Raw genomic sequence first — 16,392 nt, forward strand, 5'->3', positions numbered from 1 at the left:
CTTAACTGTCCTAGCTGTACAGTCAGGATACAAGCTGAAGAATGCAAATATGTATGTAATGTGGCTGTAAAGTATGCAATGTTCTAACTTTCCAGAAAACTATGAGATTTACTATGGGGGATAAAACATTAACCAGTACAGAATCTGATAAAATAAAAACAATTGTTTTGCATCGAATGAACACTTTTGCCAATAATCTAAGCATACTTATAACACTCTTACAAGCCTACTGTTACATGTTCTAAATGCAGATTACTCTTCATATCTCTGAAACATATCAGCAGACCTTTTGATGGAAATCTTCCAAAAATGTGATGAAGAAGAAAGCCATGAAGCAGTCAGTGGTGGAGCTAGTGTTAGAATGCAAGGCTGCTTTAATGTCCAGATGTGATTTTTTTTATTTTATGTAACACCGGTTCTTCTAACAAGACTTTATAAAAGAAAAATAACATTCAACAAGATGCTATGGAGAGGGCAACAGAAACAAACAAAAATTTTATTAAAAAACAGATACTCTCTCAGCAGAGGGAGAAAATAAAATGGCAGAGGGGTATAAAAAACAAGACTAAAGTTCAAACTTGGCAGGCCCAATTTAAAATATAAAAAAATTACTTGTCAAGGGAGCTTTAGGTATTGGAGCTCCGTAGCACTCATCTACAATTCTATTTTCTTTAGTCAGAACAATGATTATGACTCATGCCCTTCTATAGACCAAAAAAAACAAACCATATAATCATCATTGCTTTTAAGAAACATTACATGTGGTACGTATTTACATTACTGTTGTTACAGCGTGAATGCACGTGCTAAGCAGGACTGGCAGAAAGAGGTCAAACACTAGTCAGCCAACTGGTTACACCTAAAGGCCACATCATCTATGCTCATTCAAGTAGGTGGTAGAACTGCTACTCTGCCTGGAAATTGCTTCAAGTTACTATTAAAAGGCCTGGAGAATTAGATGCATCAAACAAACTTAATGTTAAATGCAAGACTCCCAAGATATTATTAAAAACATTCCTGTATACGCAGGATTTGAAATATTAAAATCGCCAAGAATATCTGGTTTGCAAAACAGTCATTTATTGTATCCGTGCCACACATACTAGTGTAAAATAACACTTCTAAAAAAAGGGAAAAAATGAAAAAAGAAAAGGAATATTACCTTTCCACAACATTTCTTTTAAATAAAACTTCAAGTACTCTTACATTAGTACAAAAAAAAAAAAAAAATCTATCTGCCCCAACAGGCCACCACAACACACAGTAGATAAAACACAGTGGTTACGAATGTCTTTTTTTGTTATTTATGGAGCAAGGCAAATGGAGGGAAATGTTTCTATGAAAAAATACTGTGTGCGTAGGAAATCGTCACAATTTTATTCCACATGAATACAAATGATTATACTTGAAATTGAGGCCGTGGTGGCTTGAAATTATGTAACAAAATAGAAAAATGGAAAACTAATATCCCCTACACCCTGTTTTGAAGGCAGGCACTACCAAGATTAAGGAGACTCCACAGTGTTGGTAGAGGATAATTACTGTACAAGCCATATAGCTGTAATTATATTAAAACTAAAATAAAATGCTACTGTCCTCCTAAGGCATAAACAATAATGTCTGCAAACAATATGTACACATCATACATATTTAAAACAAGACTTAATATAAACAATAATGAACAGTATATACAAGTCTCAATTTTTTCTTCACTGTCTTGAAATACAATTTAACTACACAAGTGATGCAGCAACATATATATAAATGTACTTGTAACTCTACAGTAAAGTTTAATTTTTAGTGCTTTTACAGCACATCAGTGTAAACAGTTTCACTTGGCTTTGTTTTATATTTTAAAACATTCCTTGTTGTATTTTCAAGATTTAAAGCAATTTTTGTAATTCTTCCTTTTCACAGAAAACGAAGATTCTGGATGTTGTATAATCATAAATAATTCATAAAATTAAATACATTCACTAAAAAATAAACTACAAAGTAAAAAAATGAAAAATAGATATTTATTGAAAGGGAAAAAGAACCATTTCCCCAAGTAGAGCTCTGGTGGTTGAATATTCAGTGCGTTTTGATATATTTTAAATTGCTATTGCACTATAACACCCCTTTCTTTGAAATTCTTTGGGTGTGCTTCCCTGTTCTACCTAAATTAGTTTGTTAAAACATACAAACCAAGGGGCCATGGTTGCTGTAGGAGTGAAGCCTTTAGAACTAGTATCACTCTTCTGTGATATTTTTAAGGAAAGAGAACAGTCATTAGTTATGCATGTGCCTTGCGCTTTCATGTAACTACAGTTCACATTGCTGGTCTTATCAGTCCTCATTTAAAGGAGAAAAATGAGTTCTGGTAACTTCAGCTCAATTTGAAAATCTCTGTCCATTTTTTTTCAAAATATTTCCTCATGTTGTGGCCAGCCCTGCCTATGTCAGAATCATCTTCATTAAAGGTTTCACAGTTGTCAAAAACAAGCCTGACATCTAGCGAAAATGCCTCAAGATTAGGGTACCTGAAAGAAGAAAAAGGTAAATGATTTTTGGAACAGTGACAGCCAAAGGAGAAAAATACTTCAACTACATGAAAAAGAATTCTTAACAGCAGTGAATTTATAATCAGTCACAGAATGCTAAATTAATAAATTATACCTTTAACTTTTTTTAATTCAAATTTAAATATTTTCAGGAAACTGAACATCATTGTAAGCAAATTATCTTTCACTGTTGTTTTTGTTTATGTACTATAAAAAAAACTAACGTAGAATTTCAAGTCTATATTGGAAAACAAACTTTTTTAAAAAAAATAGCTTCCATTTTCCCTTTAACAGTTTTCTAGTTAAAGTACTATGGATATTTTCCACTTATTTATCTTTTTCTTGGGTTTAAGCCCTTTCAAAGGAGGTCTTGAGACAGCTGCATTTACCTAGAAGAGGAACATTCAGGCTGATTAGGCTGCCTGGCTTAATCCTGTACCATTGTCTTTTTTTTTTTCTTATCCCGAACACACACGGTCCAAATAGCATTGCAGTATTCAGAGCAATTGCTAAAAAGAAATACAGTACAAGTCTCAAGTCTACCAATAGGCATGTGGAATATATTACGCTCTCAGGCATACGGGAGGAAAAATCTCAAGAGGTTAAAAAGCCCTTTGTGCCATCCTAGGAAATTTGCTTTGCGTGGTGCTGACAGATGATGAAAAGGGCTCATCGTTTGCTTTATGGATGACAAAGTTTTCTTTGGCGTTGTGGAGTCATAAGAGCACTGGGATGTAATAAGGAAGGAAGGAGAATGGGAATATAAAAAGTGTCAGGGTAGTATCATCATCTTTGTAAGAAGTTGTGCAATCTAATTCTAGGACTAGAAAATGATCAACTGCCATTACTGGAATGTTACCCCACAACGGTGGTACCAATTCACTCCAACACATTACAGCATTATTTAAAGGGACTCCATAAGCTTCAAGTCCACATAATTAGAAGAGTTATTCCTGTTGACTTATTTTGTGCATTTAACATGGCAATTCTGTTCTTTTTCTTGTGAAGTCAGTTCCACAGGTCCTCCCACCTGACATGTTATTTCAGCTTAGATACAGCAAAGACAGACCTTAAGAGTTATGCATTTTTAAAAGTAGAGAGGTGCCAGAGAAGGCACATAAAAATAGCGTGTTTTTTTTTAATGTACCGCATTTCAAGTTGGCATAGCCTTTTTAAAGTTTTGCTGAATATTTAAACATTTTCCTAAAATGTAAAGTAAAATTTAAAATACTTTTACTTACTGTCCACTAGTTAGCTTGTCTCTAATGGTGGAAAAGTCCATAGGTTTTTTAATAACTTTCTTATAACCAGGAACAAGTTTCAAGTTTACAGGAAGTAAGAAAGGCCAGGCATCTTCATGAGTTTCCAATTCTGAGAGAATCATGCTGAATAAAATGAGGATTTAAATCAGTATTTTTAAACTATTCACATATTCACAAAGGTTGTTCACTGTTCCATAAACTCATCATATACTGTGAATAGGTTCACTATAGAAAAGGAAAACACTTATATTCTGTGCCCTCTGCAAGGCACAAAACAGTCTGACACATCACTGACTATTCAGGGTAGCATTTAATTCTCTCCAAGAAAGTGATGCAAGAGGAATTATCTGTGCAACTTCAAAAGTTTGAACCTCAATAAATGATTTGAAATTTAATTAAACAAATACTAATACTAGCTTTCCAAAACCATGGAGAGACAAAACTACATCACTTTATACTGACCAGAAACATTAAAAAAGGATGCTCTTCTATTACTATCTCATCCTCTGTAAAACGCAACAATGATTTTCAGACATAGTGGATAATCACCTTCAATACAATTAAGAAAGCTGTCAGTACCACAGCTCTCAGGGTTCTTCCTACTCTTGGAAGGGCATGGAGGAGAAAATTTCATAGACCACACTCTACCATTAAGTACTTTCCTCTTGGGCTTCATTGTCAAACACAACAATTACTCCAGCAAGCACGCAAAATCCTTTACATCTACAGTCAAATCATCACAACATGGGTGGAGAAGAATGACAGAATAGGGTTTTTGTTCCCCAAAACACAGATAAGCGTAAGACAAGGCACTACTGGCTTCAACAACACATACCATACTTTGGAATTTGTAACTTTATAAATAAGCAGATCATACCTGCATATAGCCAGGTCCTTGGAATCATCTCTTTTAGGTTTCTTAATAGCAGTGAAATTTTCTTGCTTTAGTTGGCTTACAGAAACATTTTCATCAATTTTCCTTTTTTTAGGATCTGTTTTTCCTCTTTTTAAGGAGGTGCTTGTAGTTGCAGAGTCTTCATCCTCTGTATCTCCTGCTAAAGATAATTTCCTGCCTTTCTTTTGCTCATTACTTTTTTTCCCTTTCATTTGAAGTTTTTTAATTTTTAGAGTTTGACCACTTGCCTATAACAGAAAAACAAAACAAAACAAAACAAACAAACAAAAACAAAAACACAGGAATAAAACAGGAATAAGCAATAGCCAAGAAATTACAGTAACCTTTGTACCCAAATTGTGACAGTGTAGAAGCAACTGACTTTCAGGATGGTAAGACAATTCCTCCTAACAAACCAGGCTGACTGAGTTTTAGGAAAAGTATTTGTCTATTCTTAAACAACTGATATAACCATAGCTGAAATTCTCAATTCATTTTCAAGTAACCACATTAATTTTTAGGATATCCAAAAAGAGCTTTGAAAAAAGTCAGTGGAGTGGAGGGATCAATTGATTTCAAGATTAAAAGCTAGATATGAAATATGTAATTAGCTTGACTACAGGAGAACCTAAAAGGAGTATGAAAATAAAAGAATGGTATAAACAAGTTGAAATAAGCATTATTATTCAATCAAATATAACAATATTTACAGACCATGGGGTTTAAACTAAGAAAGGGTACATTTTCGGCATTGATTGTAACTGGCAAGGCAAAAAATGTGGTCAGTTTGTAATTAATTTGTCATCTGATCTGTAACATGGAAAATGTATCTTGTATGTAGAATTCCTTTTCCTTAATAGAGAACACTAGAAAGTTTTGTAAATAACAGCACTCAATTAATGCCATTCTTTATCACGTCTATGTTCTTGGTCCAAGGACAGAAAAACAGTCAAGCATGTCTGTTTATACAGAAATTGAAGAGGAATTCTTATTTTCAGCCATTTGGATAAAAATGAAATGTAAGGCAATGAGAACAAATCAATTGTGAATATCTAAAGCCTGACTTGGAAATAGTCTCTATTAACTCCTAATAGGTGGGAATGGAAGGTGGTTAATGGCCGCCTCATTTTAGACAATTAAAAAAATGAATTCAATTAAAACAGCACAGATTATATCTAATCTTATGCAAAACTGTTTCAATGTTTTGCAGAATCTTGAATCAATATTCAATATACTTTTAAGTTCTCCTGAAAATTCACTTTAGATATTTTATACCTTTAAATTTCCAACTTTCATCCAAATTAGTGACAGAAAAAAAAAATAAATTAAAAAGAAGTTACTCTGTCATACTAAAAATGGTAATTATTTTAAGGAAAAATAATCCCATGTGTTCTATCCCATAGCATGATAGGATAATTTATATCCTTATTGCAATATGATCCCATGATAACTACAGGAAAAAGCTACCAAATGAGTTTAGCTCTTACTAACTACTATACAAGCAACCACGATATGTTTCCATTATTTGGGTTGTGCATAATTATTTCAAAAACAATCTGTCTTCCTTATTACTTAGTGAAAGATGCATAAAAAAAAAAAAGGTCACATTGACAATACTTGGAGAACACAGAAAATAGTGGAAAGCTCTTTCTTCAGTTAAAGTATTCACAGGTCATGGCAGAAACATAACAATGAACAAACTTAGCAAAAACTGCATTTACATTCAGGACAACATACATATGGGAAAGACTGTGGATATTTAACAATACTACCTGCTAACTCAGTCATTCAGTCATTAACTATCTTGAAGTTCTATTTTGACTATTTTTATTGGAGGAAAAGAACACATGAAACACAGCCTCTCTCTCAAACGCACTGTAGTGTAACAAAAAAGTAAAACTATTCTTTGCTGTAAAAAAGGCTGATTTACTAGGTGTTTTTTCTATGGTTGGTCTTCTCCAATTCAAAGACATTGGTCTGACAACTCTTCACAATGAAGCTCTAAAGACAAATGCTGAAAAGTATTACAAAAGAAAAAAAACTGGCATTGAATCAGCAAGAAAATTATGTGTGTACTTGCATCAAAATCTAAAATCTAAGACAAACTGTAGCAACTTTTGTTGCCATTGAAATCATCGTTAAATAAAACTATGTCTCATATTAGTTGCAGCCCAATACAAAACATACAAATAATTATTTTTGTTGAAAAACGCACTGGTAGACGTTCAAACTAGCATCTATAAAAAGGATGCTATATGTCACTTCACCTTTATGGTTAGCGTTACCTTTGCTATGCAGGCAGGACAAAACCAGTCACCATCTGGTATTGTAGTGATCTTGGGTCTGTGGCAGTAAGTATGACAGCCTTTATCACAACCATCACAAAGCAGCAGCAGTTCCTCATTATCTCCCTTTCGACATATTTGGCAGTACTACAACACATAGAAAATTGCTTCAATTGAATTTTTAAATTTTGAAACACAGGAATGTTACCTAAATTGCACTTCCCCTTCTAACACAAATTAACTCCGAAAATTATTTTCCTTTCATTTTGCCACAGACTCTAGTAATAACCACATTTATAAAGGAATATATATGTGTGTGTGAGGGACTAAACTAAAAGTGCATGGAATCACATTTGAAAATTCATTTTAAGTTAGGTGTCCTCCAGTATAAAAAAACTCTGAATACTTTTTATATTCAACTTATGTTAATGGGAAGTAAAGGTGTTTTATACCTATCAAAATTACTTGGCCCACACATACTTTCCCAGTCTCTTCATTTATGCCCATGCTGCATACGTAAGTTACTCAATGCATTGCATTAATTTGTATTTTACATTTTAAAAGTATTTTCAATTAATAATTGGTAAGGATCTTATCCAAAGACACCATGAGCAAACTCAGTAATGCAAACCAATTGTGATCTGAACACTCCCTGAAATTCACACTACTATCTAAAAATATCTAATGTGTCATCATTTTCCTTACAAGCATCGTGTGGTTTTGACACTCTTCTATACCTGGACTTCTTTTTCAGGAACTTAAAGATCTCCATGTTTTCACCAAGTATTTACATTTACTATGCAATTCATTGCCTAGAACATTTCAATCAAATTGAGAATGATATTGTACATTTTTTCTGGTTAATAAATTACTACACCTTGAAGCATTCAACTGCCTTTCACCTGCTCTTAAATTGATAAGCTTAGTTCTAAAGATACATCCTTAAAGCTAAAAATACATAAAATTACAGAGATACCCCTACACGATAATTTTTACTTAAATCATCCTTTAACTGTCCAGATGTAATTCACATCAATATAGAACTTGCAGAAATTTAAAAACTATAGAACTTGCAGAAGTTAAAAAAAAAATAGGGCAAAGACCAATAATGAAAGATTCGCTTTTGCCAGAACCCACTGTGTAGCACTGGCCATACTTAATTATATCACAAAGCTGGTTCTTTAACATAGAACCATTCTATGGTTCTATGATAAAGATCATCTGAATTCCAGCCTTAAAGATCATCCAATTCCAATCCTCTTAGACACAGATGCCTTCTTCTATACCAGGTTGCTCAAAGCCGCACCCAACCTGGCCTTAAACACTTCCAGGGATAGGGTTTATATAGCAAATGAAGCTCAGTTTCAACAATAGTGCAGTAACTGGAGAAATATCTTTACACAATACCATTTCAACAGCAACTGATTTTAATTACGAAAATTCTTCCTATCACCTTTGCTGTAGTAATATTACATTTTTGCTTTCAGAAATTTGAGGTTCAAAGGTCCATGCAAATTTTGATACATGCATTTTGCATGCCTTCTCTATATATGCGATTAACACAGATCTACTTGTTAAATGGCCATGCGTACAAGGAAACAGGTATCTCAGGCTGTTTGCTCACACACTTGCCCAATTTGTATGTCTAGTTGTTAAAGTGTACATGCAAAGCAGCCACACATTTGGAGCATCTCAACTTCCTGAAAAATGAAGTCCTTAATTGGGATATGTGATTCTGAACCACCAGAAAGCTTATGCCATGGATGAGATTGGAAATATTTCATCGGATAGATTATCTTCCATGAGATGAAGCCACAAACAGTTCTTTTTTCCTAAATGTTAATTACAAGGAATAATTACTATCTTACATGTAACAAACTATTACAAAAGCTTTTCATTTTAAGAATTTAATGTTATTAGTTTGGAAAGAAGGAGAAAATCCTTTCTGGTATATTTATATTCACTTGTGCACAGTGTACACTATTAAGTTTTACAGACTGTAATAAGAAATACATTATTAATCATGGTATCTTGAAATACCTAAGATGGGTAAGCATGATACAGCAAAATTAGTTCAGTTACAGTATTTTTTTAAAATGAAAAACACTTACGACTTTCATAATAGATTTTTCCCATGCTATCGTTTTCTGTAACTGCTGAAGGCACAGAGCTACTTGTGCAGCACTGCGTGCTTCAGACAATGCCCTTCTCCATACCCTTAGCCCTGGAGCAATATCCTCTTCTGCTCTGCATTGAAATATAGAGAAATTAGGTTGGTCACATCTGTGTTTGCTTATGTTTAAACGTGGAACAATCATTATCACACTGAAAGCCAAGCAATGACAAAACATACACAGCCAATAAGTATAAGGCTTAAGCAACTAAATTTGATGTAGTGCACAGACTGTGGCTACGTGCCTCAAAGCTTAATCACAACCAGTTAAATGTAAGATAACTTTGCAAGATTATCAACGAACATAACAAAAAATATCTTTACAAAGCACCATGCAGAATAGCATGATCCATACGGATCACAGACAAACAAGAAAGTACATAGATAACAGGCAATAGAAAATAGGCTCCAATTAGCAAAGAAGCACAATAATTTTTCAAGTTAATCTCAAAAACCTACCCGTCACCATCACCACTAATGGATGGTGCAGGAGCAGGGACAGTAACTGTGCCCACATTATCCAGTTTGATCTGAATGGTGGTACTTAAGGGGCTCTTCAGATACCTTCGCTCAATGTTCCGCTCCAAGTCAGCAAGCCTGGTTACAGCTATATCTAGAGGGTTGTCACTCTTCCGCTCTAGAGAGCTGGTACTGCCTTCTCCGCCTCCAGCACAATCCCCATCGTGCTTCTTGTGCAATCTAGTAATTGACTTATGTTCATGATATACCAAGTCTTCTCTTTCTGATGCAGGTTCAGGACACAGCCAGCCCTATGTTAACAGAAAGGTTTGTGCATTTATTGGTTGCTATTAACTTTGTGTGAATAGAGGAACTGTTTTACAGATTCAGACTAAATAATTGAAGACTTGTTTCCAGCACATCTTGGTTACTTGTAATCCATCTGCAGAGAAACTTTCCAAAATCTTCAGAGAACTAAAATAATTAATCAAAAACATACAAGCATTACCAGACTTCCTGAAGGGACTTCCCTGCAACAGTCTGCGTTCTTATCTCCATTCAAAGTATCCTGTTTTACTAGTCAAAACATCACAATATGTCTATCTGTTCAGTAGTCTCAGAAGAGAGTATCAATTGGTCACAGGGAACTAGTATCTACTCACAGAACATACTACATCCAAAACACATCTGTACTTCTACCAAACATACTCAGTCTGGTATCATCGACATTAGAAAAATACCAAGTTGTAATGACAGCCAGTCAATTCTTAACTCTTTTACACTAACAACCCATTTATTGCATTCAGTAACAGCAACAATAACCCCAAAATAGAACAGTGGCAAAACCTGCTATAATTAAAATGATCTAAATGCAATGAAATCTTGGCATTCAGAAAAGGTTATCATAAACGGAACACTGTCAGGGACACTCTGCAGGAACACTCTGCAGGGGCAGCGACTCTGACCCATCTTCTTCAGCTGAAGATTTAACTGCAATGAAATGTCTGAAACACAAATATCCATGACACTGCTGCAGCGGATTTTACTTGCAATTACACATGAATGAGAAGGCACTTACCAACAATAAAAGGATTGCTACTACCTACTTTAAACTCTTGCCACGTCAGTAATGTTATTTTAAAGAGACATTTTACTAAAAGTTAGTTTTACCTTAACTTGCAAACTAGCTGACGCAACTCTTCTCTCTAGATCTTCCACCTGCTGAAGAATAGCCAGGTCCATCTCCATTGCTTGTTCTTCTACTGACCAGTTTTCCACAACAGCTCGAGTTACCTGGTTATCTTCATTTTCATTGATATCAATAATTGCAACTGCATTTGAGAATCATATTTTATTAAATTAATATCATAAATCCCAATGAGTAAATTCAAACTGATTTACCTGTCAGTTCACTTAAATGTTGAAGAACTGTTATAAAAGTTCATGACTTAAAATATCCAATATAGACAACCAAATTCAGTACGTTGTCAAGCTTGCAATTTAAAGACAAGGATAAGGGAAGGCTGAGGTATATTGTTACAGAGACACAAAAAAAAAAAAAAAAAAAAGCTTGAAATGATTATCAGCACTTAGGCCACTAGAGGAATTTATATTAAATGGGATTTCTCCAACAATGGAACTTTCCAGAACAAGGCTGGTAAAAAGGCAACTATAATGAGACCTTTACATTTTTTTCTGGGTGCTACTCTGCCTCTGCATCTAAACACATCTTGGAGAGATCTCTGCAAGTTTTCTCATCTGGGACCCCAACACCATATGTAATATAAATACCAATTACATACCATCCTTATTTTTTATGCAGGCCATAGTGATATAATCCATGTGTTTCTGTATTTGCTTTTGTAAGGCCTTTTCTCTTATTCCCCTGAGATGCAGCACTTTATGCAAAGATTTTAGTTCCTCGGGATCGGTAATCCTCCACCACCCATACTGCATTTCTAAACCAAGAGAAGTGTATATATATATATATAAGTATTTATATACCTTACAGGTGTTTTTAATGTGATAATAATCAGAGAAATTCAGTAAGGAAATTATAAAAAATAAACTGTAACAGCAAGGTAGCACTAGAAATTATCCTTCAGACGATTCCATTTAATCGTACTTACCTTCTGGTATGGGTTTTGGGTTTGGGTAATCTACAGGCTTGGCTACTTCCACTGCAGTACAGGAAGCAGAAGCTATTTTTTCAGTCTGTAGTGCTGGTGATTCACTTTTACTTGTAGGAACGCTAGATGTCAAGAATGGGTTACCATTTCCTTCTGATAATCCCAACCCTGATCCAATAGCAGGTAAAGGAGATGAAAATGGAACATTTGAAGTAAGAACTCCTGTAGACCATCCACAAAACTGAAGTCCCATTATAGGTAGTCCACTCTTCATCTGCTACACAGAAAATATTTTTAACAAAATCACAACCGGTATTTTTCAGCATTATCCAGAAACCTGCTTTATAATCAGGATGCTAATTTTCAAACAATAATCAAAAATAAAGGAGGCCTCTACCCAGTACTTTGAGTAGTTTAGGAAAAAAAACACGTAACAGTAACATAATAATTCTTATTAGGATCCTGTGAATGCTTCAGGAAGAGCAGCTTTTGAAGGGGGGAAGGGTGAAATTTCTGAAATCTGTTTTTCATTTAATACCATGGCCAATCCCTAAAAACAAAATCAAATTTCTGAAATATACACACAAAATATCAGACTTTTTTTTTTAGTAAAAAACCTCTAGTATTATAAAACATCTGTAACATGGAACTACCTATTAACATTTATTTAGAAACAAGAAAAAAGAGAAGAAATGAAGACATAATACCACTTCTGTGAAATAATTCAGCTCAACAGAAATTCTGCAAAATAAACAAATCAAATTCACACTACTTTAATTAAAACATTAATTGTTTATTTACCTGCAGTGGTGGCAATGCAAAAGGACTTAATCCTGCTGGACTCTGTGCAGATGTTGAGCCCAGAAGAGGTGATGGAACAGGTGAAGGTGACTTTGATGGTGGATGTGACTGAGGAGTAAGGGAAGTTGTAGTAGCTGGTGTATCTGTATGGGTGACTGACATGTCATCACAGGGTATTCTTGGTAAAAGGCTGAACCACTGTCTGCTCTTTTCAGTAAGAGTCTTTAACAACTGATCACTTGGAATTAGTGGAGAATTGTAAAACTTTCCTGTCCCACTTGGAATAGGACTGAAAAGACTGTTAGAATCAGACTTCTCATTACCACTTTGTGATATGCTGGGCTGAAGACTGCACAGAGAGTTTTGGGAGGTATTCTGATAGGATAACGTGCATCCATTTGCTGCACTGCCAGTAGGTTTTTGGGAAATAATGTCAGATTCAGGTGGCATTTTTGCTACCTCTAAGAGTTTGCTCAATTTTGAAAATGATCCTGGCTTTTGTAAAAACAAATTGGTGTTGTCCTTTTCTTTCAGATCTTCCTTTTGCTCACAGTGAGTTGTATTCAAACAGTGTAATTTTTCTTCAGAGGTTTCAAATACCTCTTCTTTGATATGAATGCTTTCTACTTTTTTTAACTTCTCTTTTTCTTTTGCAATTTCTTCTAGACCTAAAATTGTACAAAAAACACATATGAAATACAACAGACCAAATAATTTAGATCATTTTTATCAACTTTGTTATATAAGCAATGATTTTGTTTTTTACTTCCCTGCATGCTGGATTGCAAAGTTTGGTGTTTTTTTTTTTTTTTCTTCCTTCTTTAAAGGAAATGATTTCTCACTTTACCCAAAGAAGCAAATACCAAAGAACATGCAGGTTCTCTTTAGCACCTGCTGGGCAGTTAAGTACCACACGAACGTTCGCTCACTTTGCTTTCCCCAGTGGTATGGGGAGAAGAGAATTGGAAAGGCAAAAGTTAGAGAAGTTGTGAGATAAGATAAAAACAGTTTAATAAGGAAAAACAAACAAGCAAACAAACAAAACTCAACAACCAAAGGAAATAATGTGATTGCTCACCACCAGCTGACAGATGCCCAGCCAGTCCCCAAACAATGGCAGTCCCCACACCAACTCCCCCCTCCCATTTTATTGCTTAGCATTATGTCATATGATACAGAATATGCCTTTGGCCTGTTAGGGTTTGGGTTTAGCTGCCTTGGTTGTGCCCCCTCACAACTTCTTGTGCACCACCCAACTTACTGGCAGGCAGCTTGAGAAACAGAATAGGCCTTAACTGTGTAAGAAGTGCTTAGCAAGAACTAAAACATTGGTGTTATCAGCACTACTTTCATTACAAATCTAAAACATATCACCATCAGAGCTACTATGAAGAATTAACTCTGTCCAAACCAAACCAGCACACAGATATATATCAAATCTTTAAACACAGATTATTCTGTGTATTTGTACCAAAAAAAAAGTGTACTGAAAGTGATAGAAAGAAATGAACATCCATGTATTCTGTGGTTGTCCTAGCTTTCATATGCAGAGTTCACTGCCACAGAGAAATAACTACAATCATGGAATCATTCAGTTGGAAAAGACCTCTAAGACTATATATAGCCCAACTTTTAACCTAGTACTGACAAGTCCACCACTAAACCATGCTACTAATTTCTACATCTACACGTTTCTTGAAGACTTCCAGTGACAGCGATGACAACCTGGGTAGTCTATTCCAATGCTTCACAACCCTTTCAATAAAGAAAATTCTCCTAATATCCAAACTAAACCTCCCCTGGCACAACTTGAGTCCACTTCCCCTCATCTTATCACTTAGTGCCTGGGAGAAAACAATTCAGAAAAGAAATAAAAAAAAAAGGAAGTATGTAAATCTGAAAACTTTATTAATTGACTAATGATTAACCCTCATTTTGAAAGAAATATTAACTGTCTCACAACCAGAAAGGTAGTATCAGAAAGTGCCAAATGAGCACAAGTGACAGTTACCTCTTTAGCCTCTGGTTGTAGGTAAAAACTAAAGACCTCACTATACTAAAGTATTGCCTACTGGCAGCATGTCTTGGCAAGGTATGCCCTGACATTACTTTATTCTTTAATGCTTCTTACCTTCACCACTTTCCATGCCTTCTACAAAAATACCACCACACTGGGGCAGAATCCAATACCGACGCCTGTAACGATCTTGACCAAACATCATTGAACGCAAACAGTGTGAAGCTTCAAATAATTTCTTTCTATACTGGCTTTGTTGCTGTTTAAAAAAAAAAAAAAGAAATCATCATAACTGAATAGATAAAAAGGCAATCATATTCTGATTCACCTTACGTTTATCAGCTTTCCTCTAAAAACACATTTTTTAATGCTAGGGCCTAACTTTTAAACACATACCCACAGAACAAAAGGATCAATGACAACATTGCTCAAGAACAACTGAAATCCGATCAATTAAACAATAATAGCAAATACAGAGCACTTGAACATAGCCAACCAGGGTGTGCTACTGCAGCCACTGATGGGAAACTAATGAGATATTTTAACTGGTTCATTAAAGAATATTCAAACAAATAGTTCTACAAGGGAAAACAAGAATTTCAATTCATTTAATCACTTTTTTCTCCACTAAATTTACACTGTTAGAAGTCAGGTGTAACTCTGGACTGCTACTTTTTTGCAATTTGGCACATGAGAGAAGCCAGCAGACAAAGCTTTAAACATCATATTTTCTGATAGAAAGAATAACTTGTTAATAAAAAACATGGTGCATGAGTAGTCCAATCTACAACACTTTTTCCTCAAATTTTATGTTTCTCTTTCTATTCCATTATTTCTTCTTTAAAAATCCGAAGTAAAGATGGCTCTCTTTACTGGCCTAGAATGTACCTCTAGCAAGTAGCTAACTATAGGAAGAAATGAGAACTGCAGTCATTTGCATAATGAAAAATATCATTGCTTCTTGTACACAAAGCTTTAGAATCACTTTCTGAAATCAGAAGTTACGTATGGCTAACAAAGATATCAGATGTTCACAGATATCAATAACAGCTTTCTAAGCTTCTCTTGAGTCAAATCCACTAGTGCAACAGACAATCATTCTTGGGATTAAACTCACAATTCAGGTGTCATAAACAGCATCATCATTCACATTTTTATTAAATGAAAGCTGATCCTGAGTTCAATTTATATTAAGGCAGAGGGTGATGAAGGTGACAGGCTTGTAGTCCAACTCTTGACATCCAGCAATCAAATCTGAATTATAACTAAGATAGATGATCTCTCACCTTTGTCAGTTTTTCAATCTGCTTCTCTAGTTCTTCAACACTTGCTGCCTGGTCTCCATCATCCTATAATCACCAAATATACTGTCACATCAAATCTATTTTGTGATAAAATCATACTAACTCCATCTTACTAACATTACAGTAGAAAAGATGTAACAGAAAATGAGACATCAAATGTGACAGGCAAATCCTAAGGGTAAAAATGTTCAAATATTTTACATGTTGAATATATTTGACAAAGAACAACATAACTGGAAAAAGACCTGTATTTTTGAGTAGCATTAACTACTGCATATGTTGGAGAAAGCTGGTGGCCAAACATTTGCTGAAAATATTCTTTTACTGGAAGAGATCATTCAGTTTGTGCATAAACACTTAAAACTATAGAATATAATCCTATGAAGTTTTTTGGATATTCAAGTTCACTTAAGAGTTTTCCATGCATGAAATAATGTAACCTGTCATAATCTTATCGATCCATCTTTGGTCAGAGCAAACTTGCATCTTATTTAAATGTCTACAAGAAATTGTAGAGTCACTTA

The 16,392-nt window shown here is 34.7% G+C and overlaps 1 protein-coding gene across 14 annotated transcripts in view; it reads right to left on the reverse strand.

Moving 5' to 3' along the window:
- Window positions 1-1,058: 1,058 nt before the first annotated feature.
- BAZ2B (bromodomain adjacent to zinc finger domain 2B) overlaps window positions 1,059-16,392 on the reverse strand; it is a 136,852-nt gene continuing 121,518 nt past the window's right edge. For 8 of the 14 annotated variants that reach the window (XM_035330930.1, XM_035330935.1, XM_035330939.1 and 5 more), the window contains 12 exons: window positions 15,851-15,913; window positions 14,679-14,823; window positions 12,548-13,215; window positions 11,747-12,023; window positions 11,420-11,575; window positions 10,788-10,948; window positions 9,618-9,928; window positions 9,097-9,232; window positions 6,986-7,132; window positions 4,683-4,948; window positions 3,785-3,928; window positions 1,059-2,522 (listed from right to left, as the gene is read on the reverse strand). In XM_035330930.1, coding sequence (XP_035186821.1) covers window positions 2,369-2,522; window positions 3,785-3,928; window positions 4,683-4,948; window positions 6,986-7,132; window positions 9,097-9,232; window positions 9,618-9,928; window positions 10,788-10,948; window positions 11,420-11,575; window positions 11,747-12,023; window positions 12,548-13,215; window positions 14,679-14,823; window positions 15,851-15,913 — 2,628 coding nt within the window. In that variant the 3' untranslated portion in view covers window positions 1,059-2,368. The remainder of the gene's footprint in view (window positions 2,523-3,784; window positions 3,929-4,682; window positions 4,949-6,985; window positions 7,133-9,096; window positions 9,233-9,617; window positions 9,929-10,787; window positions 10,949-11,419; window positions 11,576-11,746; window positions 12,024-12,547; window positions 13,216-14,678; window positions 14,824-15,850; window positions 15,914-16,392) is intronic. The other 6 variants (XM_035330942.1, XM_035330941.1, XM_035330940.1 and 3 more) reach the window with 3 other exon arrangements.

This window comes from Oxyura jamaicensis, chromosome 7 (genome assembly GCF_011077185.1).
Source record: "Oxyura jamaicensis isolate SHBP4307 breed ruddy duck chromosome 7, BPBGC_Ojam_1.0, whole genome shotgun sequence".
NCBI classification, from domain to species: domain Eukaryota; kingdom Metazoa; phylum Chordata; class Aves; order Anseriformes; family Anatidae; genus Oxyura; species Oxyura jamaicensis.